The sequence below is a fragment of the Chelonia mydas genome, chromosome 13 (assembly GCF_015237465.2).
Source record: "Chelonia mydas isolate rCheMyd1 chromosome 13, rCheMyd1.pri.v2, whole genome shotgun sequence".
In the NCBI taxonomy this organism is placed as follows: domain Eukaryota; kingdom Metazoa; phylum Chordata; order Testudines; family Cheloniidae; genus Chelonia; species Chelonia mydas.
This window is the reverse complement of record NC_051253.2, coordinates 35383624-35405830: the sequence shown is the minus strand read 5'-3', so window position 1 is coordinate 35405830 and position 22207 is coordinate 35383624. Positions and strand designations below refer to the sequence as shown.

Sequence of the window (22207 nt, the reverse complement as noted above, 5' to 3'; positions counted from 1 at the left end):
CCAGGTGGAAAAAGAGAGGGGCTGAAGGCCACCAGAAGCCACAAAGAGTTGGAGCACTGAGGGGGAAGAGGATCGTGATGTTAGACTACCCAAATCGAGAGACCGGGGAACGCCTAGGGCTCCATACAGAAGTTACACCTGCGGGGAGTGGGGACACATGGCTGCACAGTGTCCCAATGCTGATGAGCCTATGCAGTGTAACCTGGGGAAGTGGGCAGACCCATGCTCCCTAATCCACCTTGTGGGGGTCTCACTAACCCCACATTTGTACACCAGACCAGTGAAGCTAAATGGGATAGAGACCACGGCACTGGTTGATTCAGGGAGTGCTATCACACTTGTCTCGAGGAAGCTCGTGAAGCGTAGTCAGCTGCTGTGGGCTAAGCATACGGGGACAGTTGGTTATTACCCCACCATCCCAGTAAAAATCGAGATTCAGGGGAACACTACTGAGGTAGCAGCAGGTGTAGTCCCTAAACTCCCATACCCGGTGCTCATAGGGAGGGACTTCCCAGGTGTGACAGAGTGGGACTGTTCCTAATGTTTCCTCTGAATATTGTGGGGGTGCCTCAGTTTCCCCATGGCAGTTCTTAAGTATCCAGGTGGTGGGATAAGGGTGTATGATCATTGCAGAGCCCTAGAGGGCAGGTGTGTGCAGGGGTCTGCACACAGAGAATGGCCAACACCCTGTTTCCTGGCAGCTGATGGCCTGGCCCTTCCCCCCTGCAAGGTGAGAGCTAAAGGGTTGGAGAACAAAGGAATCCGGTGACCTCCTGGCCCGGGAAAGGGACAAAGCCCAGAGGAGGAGGGGCTGGAGGGTGAGGCAGTTGGGGGCTGGCTGGGGACATGGAGTGAAGTGCAGACGTGGTTGTCTGGCTCACTGCCCCCCAGAATGGACCCGGCTGAGGGGTCCTGTTCTCTGCACCTACAAGCTCTGTTTTAGACCATGTTCCTGTTGTCTAATGAACCTCTATTTTACTGGCCGGCTGAGAGTCACGTCTGACTGTGGAGTTGGGGTGCAGGGCCCTCTGGCTTCCCCAGGACCCCGCCCGGGGGCAGAGGATGCTGAATGCTCCGAAGTCAGACCCAGGAAGGTGGAAGCTGTGTGAGCTGCTTGCCCTGAAGACAGTCTGCTCACAGAAAGGAGACTTCCCCAGAGTCCTGACTGGCTTCGTAGGGAGCAGTTCCAGAGCACTGCCCGGGGACTCCGTGACACCAGGGTTTGGAGACTTACTCCCGGTAGGGGAATTGGAGAAAGGGGGAAGCCCTGAAATTAGTGAGGCATCCACAGTAGACTATCAACCCCCAACCTTCTCTGAAATATCCCCAGATTTGTTCTCCACTCCCAGACAGCGTAGAAAGACGAAAAGGGAAAGAAGGGCAGCTAAGGCCTTGGGAACCCAGACGCTGGCCCAAAGCCACAGGGTCGCTCTCTTAGGTAGGCAGACCAGAGCAGCTGAAAAGGAGGCCGCCCAGGAGAGAGAAGCACCCGAGTCGGACCCACACCCTAACGCCTCTGAACCAGTAGAGACAACAGAGACTGGTCCCTAGATCTCGAGCAGATTAGCCCTGGAAAAGGAAATTTTGGACGGGACCAGGCTGAAGACCCAAGGTACGACAACATTAGGAAGGAGGTGACCAAAATAGATGGGGTCACCGAGGAAGGGAAAACACAGGGACCAGGACCCTACTTCATAATGAAGAACAATCTCTTATACTGGGTTGCACCAGTACAGGGGCAGAAGGTACAGCAGATCCTAGTACCTCAAAAACACCAGAATGCTGTATTAAGTCTTGCCCATAGTCATCTTTTTGAGGGGCATTTGGGGGTAGAGAAGACCCTGGCCCAGGTCCTGTGATGATTCTTCTGGCCCAGAGTACATGAAGAAGTGCGGAGGTACTGTGCGTCCTGCCCAGAGTGTCAGCTGCACAGTCCCCGTTCCCACTTGAGGGCACCTTTAGGGTACCCACTTGAGGGTACCCCTTCCCATCATAGAGGTCCCCTTCGAGTGAATAGCCATGGACCTAGTGGGACCCCTGGAGAAGACAGCCCGGGGCCACCAATATATACTTGTCGTTCTGGATTATGCTACTCACTACCCAGAAGCCGTCCCCCTGCGGAACACGGCCTCTAAAACGATAGCTAAAGAGTTGGTGGGGATCTTTGCCCGAGTGGGGATACCAAAGGAGATATTAACAGACCAAGGTACTCCATTTATGTCGAAGCTAATGAAGGACCTCTGTACGCTGCTCCATATACATACCCTGAGAACTTCAGTCTATCATCCGCAGACTGAGGAGTACAAGCATTATCAGACACCAGGAGGAAGGTCCTATGGTGAGGATAAAGAAGGTGTTGGGAGGAGGCCATGGGGAAGTAGCCCAGGGAGTTGTAGCTGTCGCACAGCTGTTCCAGGAGGCACTCTAGATAGCTGCATGCCACAGAGCCCTGGGCTGGAACCCGGAGTAGAGGGCGGTCCTGGGTTCCCCCCAAACCTCCCAACTCCTGGTCAGACACAGGAGAAGTTGACGTGGACTGTGGGTTAATGAAAACAGCCAAGCTGAGGGCTGCCGTGAAGCTCCAAGGCGAGCAAATCCACCAATAAGCACAAGACCCACCAAGCTTGAGGAGGAACTTTGTCACAGGTGCCACAAGTACTCCTGTTATTTTTACAAAGGAAGGAAGAGGTTGAGGGACCGGCGAGCTGGGTGAGAAGTGCAGGTCTAATTCAGCTCTGTCCAGTTACATGTTCTGAGTCAGGGCTGACCCCCATGCCCCAGTGCTGGCCCCATGGCCCTTCACAGCCGGGAGCGCGGGTTTGCTGCTGGGCCCGTTAGCCCTGGTGTACCTGGCCAGGGAAATGGATGGAGTGAGGAGCCGTTACCTGGTTACCCTGTAGCTGACCCCTCTGCTATTGTTGGACCAGGCCCTGCAGAGCGGCTGGGAGCTGCAAGGCATGCTGGGAACCCCCAGCCTGGCCGTGGTCAGCCCACAGCGTGTGGTGTCTCGATGGTGGGGCGGGGAGGTGGCTGCGTCCCTTAGGCAGGACTTCCTCTGGCTGTGATCAGAGGGGAGCAGGCGGCTCACAGGAGACAGGCGTTGGGGGTGCAGCTTCCAGGCTCAGACTGGTCCCCCCAGCACGGAGCTAAACGTGTCTCCCTGTGCCAGGTGACTGACTCACCCTGCACTCCTTCCCTGCCTGCCTCATTCACGCCTTCCTTCCGTCTCCCCCTTTCCCTGCCTCGCTCTGTCACACTCCTCTTCATCCTCCCCACTCCTCCATCTCTCTCCCTCATTCACATGTTCCCTCCGTGTGTCTGACTTTCATTCCCCCTCTCTCTGCCCCCCCCACAGTCGCCTCTCCACTCCTCCTCCTGGCTGTGTCTCGTTCAGTCGTTCTGTTTCTGACTGTCCTCTTTGTTCTCGGTCAGTGACCTCCTTCTGCACGTCTCCTGCTGTGTCTTTCTCTTTCACTCTCTCCATCTTCATCTCCCCTCTTCTTCAGGCACTGTCTCTTCTTCTCCCTCTTCACTCATCCTTTTCTCACTGTCTCATTCACCCTTTCCTTTTCTCACTCTTGCTCTGTCATTCATCTGTTTACTCCCTTTCTTTTTTTCTTTCCCTTTCACTTCCTCTATTTGGAGCCTGTCTCTTCATTCATCTCTTTGCCTCTGTCTCGTTCCCCCTTTCCCTCTCTCACTCTTTCATTCCATCCCTCCCTTTAATCAGTCAGGTTTCTCCATCCCGGACACCAGGGTTCCCCAGCCATCAGCAGGTCTTGAGGCTGCATCGTGATCACCCGTCCGTGCTCCTTTCAGACACTGTCTGACCCATTCCAGGAGCTGGTTCCTCTCTCGGATGCGCAGACTTTGGGGAAGTGTCTGGCTCCAAGGGACGGACGATCACAGATATTTGTAAGAGCTCAGTTGCTATTTAGGTAGCCCATTGAAGGAGCAGATTCACCTGGCAGCAGCATCCTGTTACACCCAGCATGGAGCTCAGCGTCCTCTTCCATCTCCTGGGTGAGTGACCCTGCACTCCTCCTTCAGCCTGTCTCTCCTTCCCCCCTTCCCTGCATGCGTCTCACCTTCTCCGTCCACCTCCAGCTCCTTGGGGCCTCTTGTCCCCCAGACTCCATCTCCAGTCTCAATTCAGCAACAGTCTGGCGGGCGTCTGGCATTTCCTAGCTGCACGGGGTCTGCTCACGTGGCCTTTCTGTACAGGGAGTACAAACCCTAACCCTCGGGCTTCAGCAAATAGTCTCACAGTAACCAGGTGGCTGCTTTCCTAGGGCTTTACTCAAGTATCAAGCTCCTGGTCTTTCCCCAACGGTCATTTCCTTCCACCTACTGCCTGTCGCTCTCCCCAAGGGAAAAAGATGTTGAGCCTCGTCCACCTGGGCCCACGTCTCCCTAAATTACATTCCCTGTCCCCCAGCCCCCTTCCCTCCTGTGCCGTTCCCGGAGCTCTCACTCCCTGTCTCTCCTCTTCTCTCCTTCAGCTTCTCTCCAGATCCTTCCCCAGCTGGCGTCACCTGCAGGTAAGGAGGGACGTGATCCACACACGCTCCAGCTGTCCGTCCAGGTGGGTCCCATCCATGAAAAGGGGTCACCCCATGGGGCAGACTTCCAGTTCCAGTCTGGCCCCATGGTAGGGGGTCTGGCTGCTTGGGTCAGACAATGGCACATGGGGCCTTTCATCTCTAGGGGCTGCCAGCTCTGATCCTGCCCCAGAGAAACTGGCTGGTCTGTGGGGTGGGGAATGGGAACAGACAGGGGACACTGATTCCAGTATTTGCTTATGTGCCTGGTTTCTCACTGTGGGGTCACAGGCACTGTGTGTAGAGACCGCCCTCCCAGGCATCGGGTGCAGGGACCCTCCCACCCCACTTTGGAGTGCGTCTCACTCTGGTTCTGCTCCACTCAGTTCCCAGTTTTGGGACCTGCAGGGCCCTGGGCAAGACTTCCCAAAGTGACTGGTGATTTGTGGGGGGCTCAGTTTCCTGGGGTCCCCTGGAAGCCTTATAGGGGCTGGATTCTCTGATAGGGCTGAGCCACCCCCCTTAGAACCAGGCCCCTTTAAGCGGCTTGAAATGGAGCACCCCAAGAAAAGAATCTAGCCCTGGCCCCAGGGCCACATGCAGAGTGAAATCTCAGCAGGGCTGGCTGCAAGCTGGGAGGTGGGGTGGGATCTGAGCCTGGGAGTTTCTGTGGGGGGAGGTCTCTCTCCCTAGCTTCCATCTCCTCTCATCTCCCCACCCCCACTCCCACTTCCCTCATCCGTCCGGTCTCAGCACCCTACGGAGCTGACTGAGCTGCACCACGCCCAGTGGAGCCCGTGACGTATGGCGTGGCCAGGTGGGAACCAGAACGCCCTAGAGGTGACAGTGGCTCCTGCCGCGTCCCCATGGAGCACAGGGGGTGTGTGCGGCAGGAGGGATGAAGCCAGAGCTCTGAGGCCTGTGGGGTGCAGACACCAGGTGTCTTGTGTGGGAGGAACGGAGAGGTGTGAGGGGCTGCCGGCTCCAGCCAAGGGGGGTAGGAATTGGGAGACAGCACTTGGTTGGGGGGAGCATAATGTCTGCTGAATCTCTCTGCCCTTCCTCAGCCCCCCTGCAAGCCCCAAGGGTCATCATGGACCCCCAGCACCCTGTGTATTTCCCGGGGGAGCGTCTCACCCTCAGATGCTTGGCCCCTGGCGGGGAGGCCGTGAGCAGCTACCAGTTCTACAATCAGCGTGGGGAGCGAGTCTTCACGGAAACCACCAGCCTGTCCGGGGGGCCCTGGCTGGTCCTGACGGCTGAGACAGGGAAGGCCGGGGCGTACAGCTGTGAGTACTGGGCAGTGAGAGACGGGAGGCCCATCTACTCTGCACGAAGCCAGCCTCTCCTGGTACCAGTGATGGGTGAGTCCCCTTTCTCCTGCTGTTTAAACAAGGGATTCCCGTCCCCATCTCCATCGCATGTGAAACGTGGATGGTCCCGTTGTCTTCTCTCCACTTACCCCCAAAAAAGAAACAACCCGCCCAGACAAATCAAAATCATTTCACAGATTCTCAAACCAGAATGGCCAGTGATGGAGAATCCACCACAACCGTGGGTACGTTATTCCAGTGATGAATTCCCCTCCCTGTTGAAACTTTCCCAGTCTGAATTTGTCTAGCTTCAGTGTTCAGCCATTGGATCCCATTAGATCTTTGGCTGCCAGATTGAAGAGCCTTTTGGTGTCAGATTTCTGTCATTGCATTCGGTACTTAGAGACCACGATCAAATCACCCCCTCACCTTGGTTAAGCTAAACATGTTGAGCTCTAGAGATTCCTTCAGCACCCAAGCTGGCGGTGAGGCCGATTATAGATTTCAAGAACGTGGCTAAGTTTTAGGTCGCTGGTTTGATTCTGGCTTGAAGGAGCTTCCTGATGGTTCCTTCTGGCCTTTGACTGCAAATACAGCACATTGTTCCATAGGGCTTGTGGTTCTTTGAATTCTCACGCTGTCCTCCAAAGTCCTTGCATGGGACGGGAGGAGAGGGTTGAAATTCGTTGCGGACACGTCAAAATGTTTCATTTAAACATTGTGGATCAGAATGAGACATTTTCCTCCTTCTTGAAACAAAATCCTTTATTTTTGGCTCTGTTCGTATCCTGTATCTGCCCAGAGCGGCTGTGGTGCCTGATGGGAGTTTCAGTTCTGGTATTTCGTGGCCCCCATTCTTCTTTCCTGGCCAGCCCCCCTCTCAGAACTAAGCCCCCCAGGTGCATTGCAGCAGTTCAATGAGAGGGGTGACCGCTGTGTATCTTGGCAGATGTAATCCGGAGCAGGGGTCTGTTCTGCATTAGATTGTTGGTTTGTGTGTGGGCAGCAAAATCGGTGTTTACCTACAACAGAGAAATATTTCCAGCCTTCATAACTGAAATTCACCACTCAGCAAAGTAAGGACAATGACGACTGAGATCTATTTCAGGCTATTTACTTGGTATATTTTGTCTGCGTGGTGACACCACAAGCCCTGGGCCGGCCACGTTGCGTGAGCACAGCCTGTGGCGTGCAAGCTGGGGGCCTCTTCCTCTTCACCTCACCAGGCCCTAAAGGAGCCCGGTTTGAACCAGCATCTCCTAGGACGCTTTCTCCCAGCCCCTTGGGGTGCAGGGGGCATCCAGCCCTCACACTCTCTTGAGTCCCTAAGCATTCTGTCTCTCTCCTCAGGAGTGTGTTACTCTCCGGTGCTCGGCTCCCAGGAGGGAGATAGGACTTCTGCAATGAAATCGGGGTGCAGGTCTCTGCAGATCTCCCCGCTCAGAACAGGGGTGCTCATCTGGGGCTCACGGATGTGATGGGGATCCCCAAAGCATACACCTGCCTGTACTGGGGAGCAGAGTCTGGGTGGGAAACCATCTCGGAGCGCAGCCATCCCTGCTTGGCCCTAGCGACGGGTGCATCTGTTTCCTAGGGCTGGTTGAGCTGGGGTCGCGGGCATTTCTCCCCCTACAGTGACTGAGACACAACCAGCAATCTAGCTGCTGTCAAGGGCATCAGCTCAGTTTCGCTGTCTGGTTCTTCTCCTTCTAGTTGTGTCAGGTTTTCAAGAACTGAAATTCACTCACTCTCAGAGCCGGGGATAGAACCCAGGGGTCCTGGCTCCCAGGCCATGCCTTGATTTGACCTCTAGACCCCACTTCCTCATGCGCAATTGCTCTGCTATTTCCACACTCTTGGTACATTAACACTCCCTCTTCTCGCCTATTGTTGCTCTTCACAGATTTCCCTCTTGCGCCATCCATCTCTGCGATTTCTGATTCCTCCGGGAAGAGCCCTGTTACCATCGTATGCTCAGCCCCTCAGGGACATGTGGCTAAAAGGTACCAGTTCCTGAGGCAGGGGAATGTCATTGTCTCACAGTCGGGTGCCCGTCTCCAGCTCCGTCAATCTGATTTGGACGCTACCGGCCCTTACACCTGCAGCTATGAGGTCAATGTCTCAGGGAGAATGATCCAGTCACTACCGAGTGACCCCCTCTCAATCCATCTGACAGGTGAGTCATCTTTCCATCTACACCTCTTGGGTCAGGCCATGGCTGTCCAGACGTCGGCCTGCAGACTGGAAGGGTTGTGGGCTACTGACCGGTACGTCTGCGATGGACTGAGCAATCTGTCTGTAGAGCTGATGAATCCTGTCTGATATTGGGGGTTGGTATCTGGGCCAGACTGAAGACTTCACTTTGGATGGGGGATTCTTTACCTTTGCTGTGGTCAGTTGATCTCCATCTTTGGCTGAACTTCCGAAGGAAGGTGGGAACAGAATCACACAAGAGGGTCATTGAGTTAAAATGCTCGGCCATTGCAAAGTGTTTGCTATGGGCAATCAGAGAGCTCCTGTCCAGGATAGCTGGTTTGTCAAGGGAGATCATGTTAGAAACTAAGTCCCTGTGATGTTCTCCTCAGCAAGGGAGAGCTTTGGTGCTGCTGAAATGTCTGTCAGGGAATGTCTCCCTGACATTCCCACCTGTCAGCCTTGCTGGCAAACTTCTTGAGATCTGCCAGTCCAAACCTGGCCTTGCAGGTCTCAGTCGATGTCCCCAGAGGCATCTCCCTGCAGTTCCCAGTCCTGCTGGTGGGAGACTCAAAGGAATTCTTAAATTCACTGCCTCCAAAGAGACCGAGCACAGGTTGGCCTGTTGGGTTAGCTGAAGGCTCACACCTGTCTTATGCCAGGAGCATCACCTGATGGTCTTTAAAGGCCAATCAACCTTCCCTGAAATGGGCAAGAAAACAGAGAAAAATCAGTAAGTGAAAAGTGGGTGAACCCAGAGCTGATGCTCCTCAAAGAAAACATGTCTGGGTGGGAAAGGAACGTTAGTGACCAGGGAGGGAAATACGGTGTGGTAGCAAATGACTTTGGACACATCAGCCGTCTCCTGGGATTGGGAGGAGGGAGCTCCATAGCACTGGGGTTTGTTGGAGGGCTCAGTCCCCACTGTCTCTCTTCAGGGCCTTCCGTGCTCCCGGAAACCTTTCGGCCAACTCTGCAGCTGTCACCAACGGGTCCTGAGTTCACCACCGGAGATTCTGTTACCCTGACGTGCTCAGCTCCCAGCTGGGAGAAGAAGATGGGGTTCTGCTTCCTCAAGGCCGGGGCACAAGTGGCATGCACAAGACAGGCGCTGGAGGACTCTCAGAGTTACCAGATTGGCAGACTCAGCATGGAGGATTCTGGTTCATACACCTGTATGTACCGGGTAGCTGAACCTGGGCAGGAGATCTCCTCCCTAGAGAGCCAGCCCATCTCCATCACAGTCACAGGTAAGGCCCCTTTCTCTCAGAATGTGATAACAGGGACCAGCATCAGAATACAAGAGTGGCCATGCTGGTCCCTGGTCCATCTGGCCCAGTAGTCTGTCTCCAAAGGTGGCCCATACCAGAGTTTCAGGGGGCGCATACAGAACAGGGCAATTATGGAAGGATTCAGCCCAGGCTTCCATCATGACTTGTAGTAGTCAGAGGTTCAGCCTCACCCCAAGCATGGGGTTGTGTCCCTGACGATCTTGTCCAAGAGCCATTGATGGACCTGTCCTCCATGGATGGATCCAGTACTTTTGGGAACCCAGATATGCTGGTGAGTCCAGCCCTGTCTCCAGCACCCCTTTGCCCTTTCCGTGTGTGTTCTAGAGAGGCCATACTCCTTCCATGGACTTCAGACTCTTCATGGCCACCTGTTGAATCTCAGTGACCATTGTAAGGTGGGAAACTGAGGCACCCAATATTGGCTTCGTCAATTTTTTCACATTTATTTATACATTTTCAGATTGAATCATTGACACTTGTCATTTCTGATCATACACACATGACAAACAATAAGACAGATTGGACTGAACAGGCAGGGGTCCAAGTATCCAAATTTGTCTCAGTCTCTGGACCAGTGTTCTCCATTTTGGGCCCTCCGTCACTTTCTTTTTATACATTAATTTGTCCTTCTACGTCTGTCTTCCCATGTCTCCAGTTATACGTTTCCCCAAATGTTCGTAAGTTGTTTTCATTCTTCTGTGTTGTTACAAATCCTTGGCATTGCACCAACATAACTCCATGATTCTTTTGCCATTCAGTGTACATTGTCGTGAATAGGAAGATTAAACTAATAAAACAGCCCTTATTTTTCCCATTCCACATGTTGCCGTGGGAGGTGTTCAGCAGGATACGCAGATTGAGACAGTCTGACATGGGCCGTGACGTGCACGCGTTTGCCATCCCAGACCACCCAATACATGGCCAATGGTGGCCCTGAAATCACAGAATTCTTCCTATTTGCAATGGAATTGCTTACAAAAATCCACGGCCACACAATTGGAAACGTGGCACACATGACTTGAAGTACTCACCAAGCTAGTCAAAATGTACAGTGGTACGCCGAATGCCTCCCCAGAGGAGGGAAGGGTTGGTCGACCTTGAGATCTTTAAATCATCTCCGAACAAAAGTTGGCAGGTCCAAAGTCAATCTGTGGAAGTGGGGCTCGTCCAATGACCCAGACACAAGTGACTGCGGGCAAACGCAAACTAGGGAACATCTCTTGGTCTGCCGGCTCCTGGGGGAAGATCTGCAGACTGGGCCATAGCATGTGCCCAGCACTGGGAAATTTACATTTGTGGTGGAGGACACAAGATGAAAAAGACCATTCAACATCCATCATCATGAACGATTAGTATTAAACTACCAAACCACAGAGTTGATTTATACCATTCAGCACATTTCTCACTCTTTAGTGCCACAGCTCATTTCCTGTGTCTCGTCCTCCATCATCCAGGATCGTAACCTTTATTTTTCTTGAGTAGGGAAATTTATGGAGACCACCGGGTCCTTCTGGCGTCATATCCTCACCTTTGCCAAGTGTGGGCTTGTCCAGGCTCATTTGCTCTACGTTGAGCAGCTCAAAGTTCAGCACTTCTGATTGTAAATCACTCGAAAGTCTCACCAGGAATTTCTCCTGTTGTATTTTGAGGTGCTTATTCGGTTAGGCATTGTAGCAGTTTCCCCACAGCTCTGCCAGTTGTGAGATGCCGTTTCTCTCAGACTGGGGATTGTCATCTGTCCTGTGCGGTGTTTGCTGGGGGGTATTTCACAGGCTGGGGGATCACTGGACTCCCCGTATCGACTTCTCTTGACTCTGGGGGGATGCCCCTCTGCACTGACCCCTTTCTCTCTATTGCAGCTCCTCCACTGGCCCCCCAACTCTCTCTGCATCCCAAGCTCCCCATGTACCTGCCCGGGGAGAAGGTCACCCTCACCTGCTCAGTCCCCCACGGCAAGGAGGTGGCGGGGTTCAGGTTCCACCAGCACAGAGGGGATCAGACCCCTGAAGAGCTGCCAGCTGCCAGCGGGGGGCCCTGGATGGAGCTCATGGCGCAGATGGGGAATGACGGCTCCTACACCTGTCAGTACTGGAGACGGGAGGCCGGGCAGGAGATTGTATCTGAGAACAGTAACAGCATCACTGTACCAGTGTCAGGTGAGGCTCTGACCTCCGGGATGCTCCCGCCGGGTCTCTCCCCACATCTCAGGTGCTGCTAGACAGCCAGGTGAGCAGTGGGACTCGGGGGGAGCAGAGATGCCCCCCACCCTCCCACAAACCTCTTTGTCCTCTGCCCTTCCCCACCCCCACCCTCTGCTGCCCCCTGGTGCCCATTATACAGTATAGCCGCCCCTTCCCCGCCCCCACCCTCTGCTGCCCCCTGGTGCCCATTATACAGTATAGCCGCCCCTTCCCCATCCCCACCCTCTGCTGCCCCCTGGTGCCATTATACAGTACAGCCGCCCCTTCCCCGCCCCCACCCTCTGCTGCCCCCTGGTGCCATTATACAGTATAACCGCCTCTTCCCCCCCACCCTCTGCTGCCCCCTGGTGCCCATTATACAGTATAGCCGCCCCTTCCCTGCCCCCACCCTCTGCTGCCCCCTAGTGCCCATTATCCAGTATAGCCACCCCTTCCCCCCCACCCTCTGCTGCCCCCTGGTGCCCATTATACAGTATAACCGCCTCTTCCCCATCCCCACCCTCTGCTGCCCCCTGGTGCCATTATACAGTACAGCCACCCCTTCCCCGCCCCCACCCTCTGCTGCCCCCTGGTGCCATTATACAGTATAACCGCCTCTTCCCCATCCCTACCCTCTGCTGCCCCCTTGTGCCATTATGCAGTACAGCCGCCCCTTCCCCATCCCTACCCTCTGCTGCCCCTAGTGCCCATTACACAGTACAGCTGCCCCTTCCCCACCCCCACCCTCTGCTGCCCCTAGTGCCCATTACACAGTATAGCCGCCCCTTCCCTACATTCAGGAAGGTTCTTCCTATGCTGACCCTTCCCGTATCCTGCTCCTCTCAGATCCACCTCCACAGCCAGAGCTGAGTGTGGATCCCCCATCCGGAGTGGTGGGCGAAGGGCTCCCCCTGCTCATCACCTGCATGGCCCCTGAGGATGCCAGCGAGCGGAGGTTTCATTTCTACAAGGATGGAGCCGAACTCATCCCCAGGGACGTGGGTTCTGAGATCAGCACTGGCACCAGCTCTATGAATGTCTCTGTGGTCAGCATCCCACAGGGCGGTCCCAAGAGCTTCGCGGAATTCACCTGTGGGTACAAGAAGAATATTAGCGGAAGGTGGATCCTCTCCCACAGGAGCCGGGCTGTGAATGTCACTGTGACAGCGAAGGCTTCTCCAGGCTCCATTCAGGGTATGGCTACACTTCACACCAAGCCCGGCTCTCACTCATCCACAAATAAATCAGTCTGGGACCCTGCTCTGGGGGCGGGTCAGAGCCCAAATCCCACTGTGATGCGGGTTCAAGCCCCATCCGTTTGAAGTGCGGACACTGCTCAAGCCCCAGACCTGGCTCAGAAGGTCTGTGTGGTGCAGTGTGGATGAGTTAGCATGGCCCAGAGACCCGGGTGCAGCCATTGCAATCCCAGCATGGACTGAGAAACACCAGCTCCACCAGCCTGGGTCCCGACATCCGGGATCACAATGCGGTGGGGACATACCCTCAGATACACCCCCAAACCACTGGGCCAGCTGCTTGCTGGGGGAGAAATCAGAGCCAGGCATCACCCCTGGGAGATGGAGCATAAGGGATGGAAAGGGCAGGGACAGAACCTGCCTCACCAGAGACTCTCTGGTGGGATTTATGACCCGGCGTGTCGCTCCCATGTCTGAGGTCCAGAGGGCAGCACTGCAGCCGAGGGCAGCTCCTGTGTTCTAGCAGTGGGCGCAAAATACCCCTCGTTTGCCGGCGGCTCACCCGTCCCCTTCTCATCCCCAGCCTGGCCTCCGTGGATCCCCCAGGTGGCCGGATGCATCGGGGCCGCAGCTCTGCTCCCCCTGCTGCTTCTCCTCATCTGCCACTGCAGGAGAAGGAAAGGTACTGCTGGGGGGGACCGGGAGGAGGGGTGGAAGCTGGACTCCCACTAAGGAGCCCTGGATTGCTGCCAGCACCTGGATATGGGGGTGGGAGAATATAGGACTGGGGAATCGGGGGGATCCAACAGGCCTTTATTAGTTATTATCCGTGGATGTTACCTCGTGCAGAGCTCAAAGCATGTAACAGAGGAAAACTGTATCAGATCCCCCTTCTGCAGACACGGGGGGCGGAACTTTTCAGGGTCAATCAGCAGAAGGGAGCCCGGTGGGCAGCCGCCAGGGATATGCTGCCTGGCCACCAGCTCCAACCCCTGCTCCTCTGTAAGCAGACTGGCTCCCGAGCTCGGTCACACATGCCTGCCCAGTCCCTCAGTTTCTGGGTGGCCGGGGTAGACCCAGTTCACCGGCTTCACCATAGCGCACCGCTCTCCTGCACGCGAGGTGCTTGGCCGTGCCTCCAGGGACACCAAACTGAAGGTTATTTCATGGGGCTAGAGGTAAAGATGCAGAGAAGCAGGAATCGGGATTTGGAAACAGAAGGTGACAAGTGAAAAGACCCCATGAGATGCAATCGAGAACCAGTGCTTGGGAACACGGTACTTCCCCGTTCTCTTCAGTCCTTCTCACCCCAACCGCCGGCCTTGCGGCCTTGTCCGATCCGCAGAGCGGGGAGATCCCCCTTTCAGGTGGTGGGTTTCTCTCCCAACAGGCTCAGCGCACAATATCTTATGTTGCTTTAAACTGGTTCCCCGTTCAAACGCCTCACACTGAGCACGGCGATCCTGAGGTCTTCGCTTTTGGCCGAGGCCCCAAGGTCCGCTGGACCACACGGGCTCCGGTTTCATGGCTCGGTTTCCCCTTCTCTTCGCAGGTGGTGTCGTGGCAGAGACACAGTAAGTTGCCCCAATTCCAGAGGCCGATACACCCCCACCCCTCAGGGACTGGCTCTGTCCGTCCCTCACAGGGCTGTCCATCCCACCCACCCCAACAGACTGGCCCATCCCATAAGAAACTCATTGTTAGCCAGGGGCAAGGGGAACACCTACCCCAGCCCGGCATCTGATCCGGGTAAATTTCCTACGTCCCCAACTTCTAATCTATGGTCAGGTAATCTGTGATGGAACACTGCCACCTGGTGGGATGGGGCATCTTCTCCCCTAGGCCAAGCTGGGAGGAACCGCGTTGAGAACGACTGGGCTTGGCAGAGTTCGGTTTTCATTTTTCTGTAATTTTAATTGATAATATCAATGGTTATTTTTAAGTGTGTCCCCCCCATTTTTCCCTCTTCAAATTGTCACAGTCGCAGGAAATTTGGAGCAGGGCTTAACCTCTAATTATTTAAGAACAGGAGACACTGAGAGTCAAAAAATTCACAGCCTGCTAACCACTAAAACAAATTGCCATCGTCCCATGTCAAAATAGGCAAAATAAATATCCTTAAAGCAAACTAATCAGTTCTCAGGCAGCATTTTCCTTACTTTGTCTGTTTGTAAACTTTGATCACCATCAGTGGAAATATTTTTCAAGTCAGTCTGTCTGTACGGCAAAGTCGACCTTTTCCGATGTTGACCAAGGAAGATCTAATGCTCCCAAGCCTTCAAATGAAACAGAGAACATGGAATGAATGAATGAGTATGAGAGGAGATGAATGAGAGAGAGGATGAATGGGAGACAGAATGAAAGAACGAGACTAAAGGAGTGTATGAGGAAGGAAGTACAAGAGATGACTGGGAGACAGGAGGAAGGGGTGTGTGAAAGAGGGAACCCAAGAGAACAGAAAAGTGATTATGAGAATGAAAGAAAAAGAGGAGATGATTGAGAGAGACACAGAATAAAGGAAGGAGAATGAATGACCAAGTTTGCAAAGAGATGAATGAGAAAGAAAGATGAATGAATGATTGAATGCAAAAAGCAAAAGCTATAGTAACCTTGACCCAACCACTGCACCCACCTATTCTATCCCCAGTGCCGTTCCCCCAGTGACCCTAAATCTTCCTGTCCTGGGATGAGAACCACAGCCCTGCTCAGCAGACCCTAGGTTGACCAGATGTCCTGATTTTATAGGGACAGTCCCAATTTTGGGGTCTTTTTCTTATATAGGCTCCTATTACCTCCCACCCCCGTCCCGATTTTTCACACTTGCTGTCTGGTCAGCCTAGCAGACCCTGCTCCACCACTGATGTTTGGTTCTCCCTCTTTCAGGCCCCTGTATGTCAACAGACATCCCAGGGCCGGCACAGGTGAGTAACGCTCCCAGGTGCCCCCACAGGTGGGAGACATGGGGTCTGGAACCCTGGGGTGGGGTCTCTGGAGCACTTCCCCTTTAAGAGGGGAATTTCTGACTGCCACACTCTGGCTTCCTTGTGGGTAACTCTAATGTGAGGTTATCACCTAGCGGTTAAAGATGGGAACCACAGCACAGAGGAGATATTCACCCTCTGGGCTCCTCTGGGAGACCAGGCCACAGGGCAGGAGGGATGATCTGTTGTGTGGTTAGCTCTGCAGCAACGAAGCCGTGATGGGCAGGTCCAGCCGGTGACCCACAACCAGCCAGCGCGGCCCAACAGCCCTGGAGAGAAGCCCGTAGTGGGTCGAAACCCCCAGGAACGGGGCAAGAGAGAAGAGGATGCAGATGCCAGGGTAGGGTGCAACTCCTTGGTAAGATCAGGAGAGAGCACCGACCCTCTGAGCCCCACATCCTGCTCCCTGCAGCACAGTGACCCCCAGCGCCGTCCTGGGGCACTGATGTCAGCTATGACTGCATGGGGATAGTTCCACATATTGTGCCTCCACCCTGCTCCTTGCAACACAGCTCCCCCTGTCACTGCATGGGGTCAGCATAGACTCCAAGGGAAGAGCCCCCCCTTCTGAGCCTCCCATCCTGCTCCCCACAGCACAGTGCCCCCAAGTGCCACACTGGGGCATTGGGGTCAGCATAGACTGCATGGGGAGAGCTCTCCCTACGACCTCCCCCCATCCCACAGCCTGCAGCACAGCGCCCCCTAGACTCACACTGGGGCATTGTGATCTGCACTGAGCAGAGAGCACCCCCTATTGAGCCTCCCACCCTGCTCACTGCAGCACAGCATCCCCTAGCTGACATGAGGCCCTGTCTTTTCTTTCCTAGGCGATCAATACCGTCTATTCCATGCTGTGTCCCCCTAGTGCCGTGGCCCAGCAGAGGGGAGGAAAGGAAGTCTCAGAGGCTGTGGTGTACAGCGAAATCCCGTACTGATCACGGCTTCTGCAACCACCCCAGTCCCACCCCCCGCTGAGAACACCTCTTATAATGCTCCATCCCCTGCAAAAACTTTCCCTTCCCTGCAAAACCTACTAATGGCCACAAACTTCTTCCTGGTGTACTTTGAATGTAAGGGAGTGGGGGGCTGGGAGCCAGGACTCCTGGGTTCTATCCCCGGCACTGGGATGGGAGTGGGGTCTAGTGGGTCAAAGCAGGGCGTGGGGCTGGGAGCCAAGCTCTGCGAAGGGAGTAGGTTAGAGCAGGGAGAGTAGGAATTCCTAATGCTTGGGTTATTTTCAACATACAGGTTAGAGGAGGGAGTTTGGGTTTTAATCTGTCAAAGATAAGCACTCTCAAAACTATGTGAAATAGTCCAGAGGGGCCCCTACATCTGTTCAAATGCACATTGCACCCTTTTGTTGTGGGAAACTTTCTCTGACAGTGGGACCCCCTGGATATTATTACTCTTGTTCCTTTGCCATGGAGTTCTGGGTCTGTGTTTACAAAAATCCTTTAAACAAAATGAAATCAAATTGGTTTTCATTAAGGGGTTAGATAGGGGCGTGGCCTTGACATACACACACCTCTCATCCCCTCCAGTAGGGGGCAGAAGGGAAGGACACACACACACACACACACGAGTGGAGGACAGCTTGCGAGCAAGAGATCTATGCAACATCCCCAGCATCAGAAGAGCGTCCCATACTGGGATACATTAATCAAACCACTGAAATGCAGCCAGCTCTGGGGTGAGGACTGACCACTCTAACACAGTTAGCTCTACCCCTCCAAAGGGTTCTTCACCCAGGGCTGAAATGCAGCCATTTCTGGGGGATGGTTTGACAGCAGTTTAGCAGCCTCGGGGCAAAGGCTGCAGAAGGGGAATCTCGCCTCCAGCACCAAAACACAGCCATTTCTAGGGTGGAATGTGGCAGCTCTTGAAGAGCTGCCTGGCAGAGCTGTTTGGGAGATGGGAGTGTGACGAGCGCCTGGTGTTATCTAGACCAGTGATCTGCTAGGTCTCTCCAATCCTTGACTCTGGGAGCCAGCCTGACCCTGCTCTGCTGTGAGAGCCCCACTCCTGGGCTGTTCACGCACAGCCCCTGGCATGTCAGCTGCTCCCAGCTACTTGCAACCGAATGACACTAGCCAATATCTCTGGTCCCAGACACAACTCTGGGAACCTCCGTCTTGCAGGGTCCAGTTCTGCCCACTGGGCCCTGCAAGCTTCTATGAGTTCATCAATTTAACAAAGAAATTGATATGTATCAGGCTTGTTATCCCAAGGGGAGTCTGACACGCTTCAAACCAAACGCACTGCTTCAGGTAGAAGAAACAAACAGATTTATGAACTACAAAAGACAGATTTTAAGTGATTATAAGTCAAAGGGCAAAAAGTCAGATTTGGTCAAATGAAATAAAAGCAAAACGCATTCTAAGCTGATCTTAACATTTTCAGTGCCCTTACAAACTTAGAGGCTTCTCACCACAGGCTGGATGGTTGCCCTTCAGCCAGGCTCTCCCCTTTGATCAGCGCTTCAGTCACTTGGTGGTGATGTCTGTAGATGGAGGTGGAAGAGAGAGGAAGAGCATGTTAAACATCTCTCCCTTTTATCATGTCCTTTTTTCCCTCTTGGCTTTACCCCCCACTTCAGGGTCAGGTGAGCATTACCTCATTGTAATCCAAAACTGACCAAAGGAAGGGGGGTGACTCACTCGAGAGTCCAACAGATCCTTTGTTGTTGCCTAGACCAGTGTCTTTTCTTCCTTTGAGGCTGGGCTGGGTTTGTCCCATACATGCCCTGATGAGGTGTGAACTGCCCCTCTGCTTCTGGAGAGTTTTGCCTGGGCTTGTTTTAAGCCATAAGGACACATTGTCAGCCTCATAACTATATACATGAAATTACAACCAGTAACAGGGGTGGGCAAAGTTTTTGGCCTGAGGGCCACATTGGGGTTGCAAAAGTGTATGGAGGGCCGGGTGGGAAAGGCTGTGCCACCCCAAACAGCCTGGCCCCCACCCCATCCACCCCCTCCCACTTCCTGCCCCCTGACTGCCCCCCTCAGAACTCCCAACCCATCCAACCCCCCTGCTCCTTGTCCCCTAACCACCCCCTCCCGGGACCCCCTGCCCCAACCGCCCCAGGCTGGGTGCAGGGTGCATGGGGGTGGGGGTTGCTGAGGAGACCCATGGGGTGGTCACATGTCCTCCAGTTTAGATCGCACCCCCGCCCGCAAGTGCAGAGATATGAGTCGTCCCTCCCACTAGTCCATGCTGCCGTCTCTACTGTTCACTCTTTGAAGAGTTTTCTCCTGAGCAATAGAACTAGATTCCACCCCCTCAGCAGCATGTCCTCCAGCCCTTCCCGGGCTCAGCCCTCGTGCTGCCCAGCAGGGTCCGTCACGGTTCCCTCACTTGGTCCGGCTAGGTTGCAAGGCTCCTACTCTGGAACTCAGCAGCACCCCAAGGGCTCCTTCCCTGGGGACCCCTCGCCTCTCCTGGAGTCCTCCATGTCCCCAGCCTTCCTGCTGAACCACCCTCTTGGACTCTGCTCGCTGACCACAGCTCCCCGCTGAGTCACGCCCTGTATTGACCTGCTTCATCCCTCGCAGCTCCTCCACCAGGCCTGCCAGCCGCAGCTCCGTCCAGCCTTTCTGCTCCTGAAGCTATCCAGGAGCACCTCCCACTGCTCTGCTCCCTGCACACAGACCAAAATAACTTGGGCCCTGCAGCTCCTTTTATATGGGGCTGCTGGGCCTTGATTGGCTGCTCCCTGCAGACTCTCTCATTGGCTGTGTCCCACACAGCCACTCTAGGCAGCTTGGAGGACCTCTCGATTGTGACCCCCATGTGCCCCCTCCCATGCGTCACCTCCATTAAAATTAGAGTCAGAGGTTAGGTAGCAGAGACAGCGGATTAAGATTAAGATGGGAAGATAGGGCTAGGGTGAAAGGACTCAGGGTAAATGTTAGGGCCAATTATAAGGTTAACATTTAGGTGTCAGAGATTGGCTTGCGGGCAGTCAAGCGTAGTGGTTAGCACAGGAGTTGGTAGCCAGGAATCAGAGCCCAACGACAGAGCCAGTTTACCTGGAGTGACACAGAGCAGTGGCATGGCTGGGAAGAAGCAAGAACTATCACAGCACCGCTGGGCTTCAGTACCGGCCAGCTGACTTGACTCGACCCCTCAGCCAAGCAATGTAGCCAATTGGGCGGCCTATTACAGGCCAGCAACGCTAATTAGATTGCCAGGAAGATTGGCTAGCTGCATGCTCTGATTCCTGACACTAGCAGCCTCCTGACTCTGCAGGGTTTATGCTTGGTCAGGTTTTATGCCAAACTAAAACACCCACCCACACTGGCTTCTCCGTTAGGGAGATGAACCCCCCGGAGGGGGAAAGAGCTGCTGAAAGTCAAGGACAATATTGGCCTGAGAACAAATGGGCGTAAACTGGCCAGGAAAGAGAAGAAGGTGACTAACCATCAGAGGAAACGCCTCCCAGCCAGAAAAGGAGGGCAAACAATCAAAGTAGCTTTAAGATGGAGTGTGATATATTCATGAGTGGGATGGGGTTGCCTGTGTTGGCAGGGATGACGCAGGAGATCCCGTCCATCCTATGTCTTATGGATCAGCTGCTATGAAACACCTGGATGGCACCTTCTCTGCTACAGCTGGGTGGATCAGAAATTCAAGCTGGGGACATAGGCGGCGGGTATCGAAGGCCAGAGCAGGCTAAACCTGCCCTGACCCAAGCTAGGGCCCTGCCCATGATCTGCCAGGAGGTCCCACCCTCCCATCCCCTCCTCCCTGAAGCCAGTGGGGGCAGCATAGCCCATCCCAGTCCTGGGTAGGGGGCTGGCGGCTCAGGCCACCGCTGGGTGGGGCCAGCCTGGCACTTGGGGGGTTGGTGGCTTGGTCCGATGCTAGGTGAGGGGGCGGCCAGTGTGGCTGGGGCAGAAGGACCGGGGCTCCTTCAGCTGCAGTGGGGGGGTCTCAGGACTCTGGTCGATAGGGGTGTGGCCTCAGGCAGAAGGGGTGGGGCCAGCGGGCTATTCTCTCCAAAGGGTGGGGGGTTCACCCTCCGCCCATGGCTGGGGGGGTGGGTTCCATATTTCTCAGCATGTCAATTCTTCACGCTCTTTGTCATTTAGATTTGGAGCCTTCAACCTCCAGCTTTCTGGAACTGGAGTCCAGGAGCTGTGATAAAAACTGTGAGCCCCCTGAACAGTGGCTGGAGGCAGAGGTAACATGAACCCTGTCCCCCAGCCCGGCCCTCCCATCTCCTCTCTCTTTCCTGCCCACTCACTGTGTCTCTTTCCCACTCTAGGACTTCGCTGTCGCCTACACGATCACCCCGATGCCCAGCTCCGCCGCCCCTCCAGTGCCATCGTCGGTGAAATGAACTGAAGCCGGGAGGAGCAAACAGGGCCATGTGTACAGAGGTGTTACCCTGACACCTCCAGCGAGAACCTCAGTGAAGAGAGGGGGTGTCAGGAATTCCCTTTCACCAGACGGTTGGACGTTTTGACACTTGGTTTCATTTCTCTTCAGAGTGAAAACTAGAGCTGTCAAAATCCACCCGAAAGCGCCCAGCACTCGCCCAGATACGGGAGAGCCACGTTCTCCAAATCAAGCTGAAGAAAGACTATTAGTTCTACAAAGTGGAACCGCCCCCAGCAGAAGAGATCAGAGCCAGGGGGGTTAGAGCCATGATCTGGGAGATACAAGTTCAAATCCCAGCTCCACTTGACTGGGAGCAAGACTGTTGAACCTCTTAAGAGCAGACTTTTCCATGGTTCGGTCGACATGAGCTGCCTTGCACAAACCTAACTCTGCTCTGTAGACCAGGCCTCAGATATGGGCTGTAGTTGGCCATAGACAGAGACACAGGGTTTAAGGCCCAAAAGGGTCCATCATGGGCCACTAAGCAGCACCTAGCTGCCCCATAACAAGCCCACGCACCAGAATTAGACCCAATTAGACCCAGCCCTCAAGAAACTGAACTATGCGAGCCAGTCTCAGAAGAGGCGGGGGCCGCGCACCGATTGAGTGAGATATACAAGAGGAGCCAGAAAGACCCTACAACCTTAGAAAGTACAAAGCAGAATGGCCTGGAGATGGGGGCTCTTTGAACAAGCAGATCTGGGCATGTGTTGAGGGACATTGTCTGGTTCCAATGCCAGCCTCTGAACTGCCCAGAAAACCTGCCATCAGAGACACGACTGCAGGGAAAACACACAGCCCCTTTGGGACTGTCAAGGTTCCTTCCCCACTCTGAGCTCTAGGGTACAGATGTGGGGACCTGCATGAAAACCTCCTAAGTTTACTTTTACCAGCTTAGGTTAAAACTTCCCCAAGGAACAAACTGTTTTACCTTTTGCCCTTGGACTTTCGCTGCCACCACCAAACGTCTAAACAGTATTATTAGGAAAGAGTCCGTTTGGAAACATCTTTGCCCCCAAAATCCGCCCAAACGTTACACCCCCCTTTCCTGGGGAAGGTTTGATAAAAATCCTCACCAATTTGCATAGGTGAACACAGACCCAAACCCTTGGGACTTAAGAACAAT

The 22207-nt window shown here is 54.4% G+C and overlaps 1 protein-coding gene across 1 annotated transcript; it reads left to right on the top strand.

Moving 5' to 3' along the window:
• The first annotated feature begins 3827 nt into the window (after positions 1-3827).
• Positions 3828-22205, top strand: LOC114022607 (Fc receptor-like protein 5). The gene is made up of 14 exons (XM_037877132.2): positions 3828-4023; positions 4503-4541; positions 5609-5905; positions 7758-8030; positions 8986-9297; positions 11199-11495; positions 12366-12713; positions 13299-13397; positions 14268-14289; positions 15599-15636; positions 15894-16036; positions 16524-16624; positions 20790-20881; positions 20966-22205. The coding sequence occupies exons 1-13, from the start codon at positions 3993-3995 to the stop codon at positions 20839-20841; spliced, it is 2052 nt and encodes a 683-aa protein (XP_037733060.1). The 5' UTR covers positions 3828-3992; the 3' UTR covers positions 20842-20881; positions 20966-22205.
• The last annotated feature ends 2 nt before the right edge of the window (positions 22206-22207 follow it).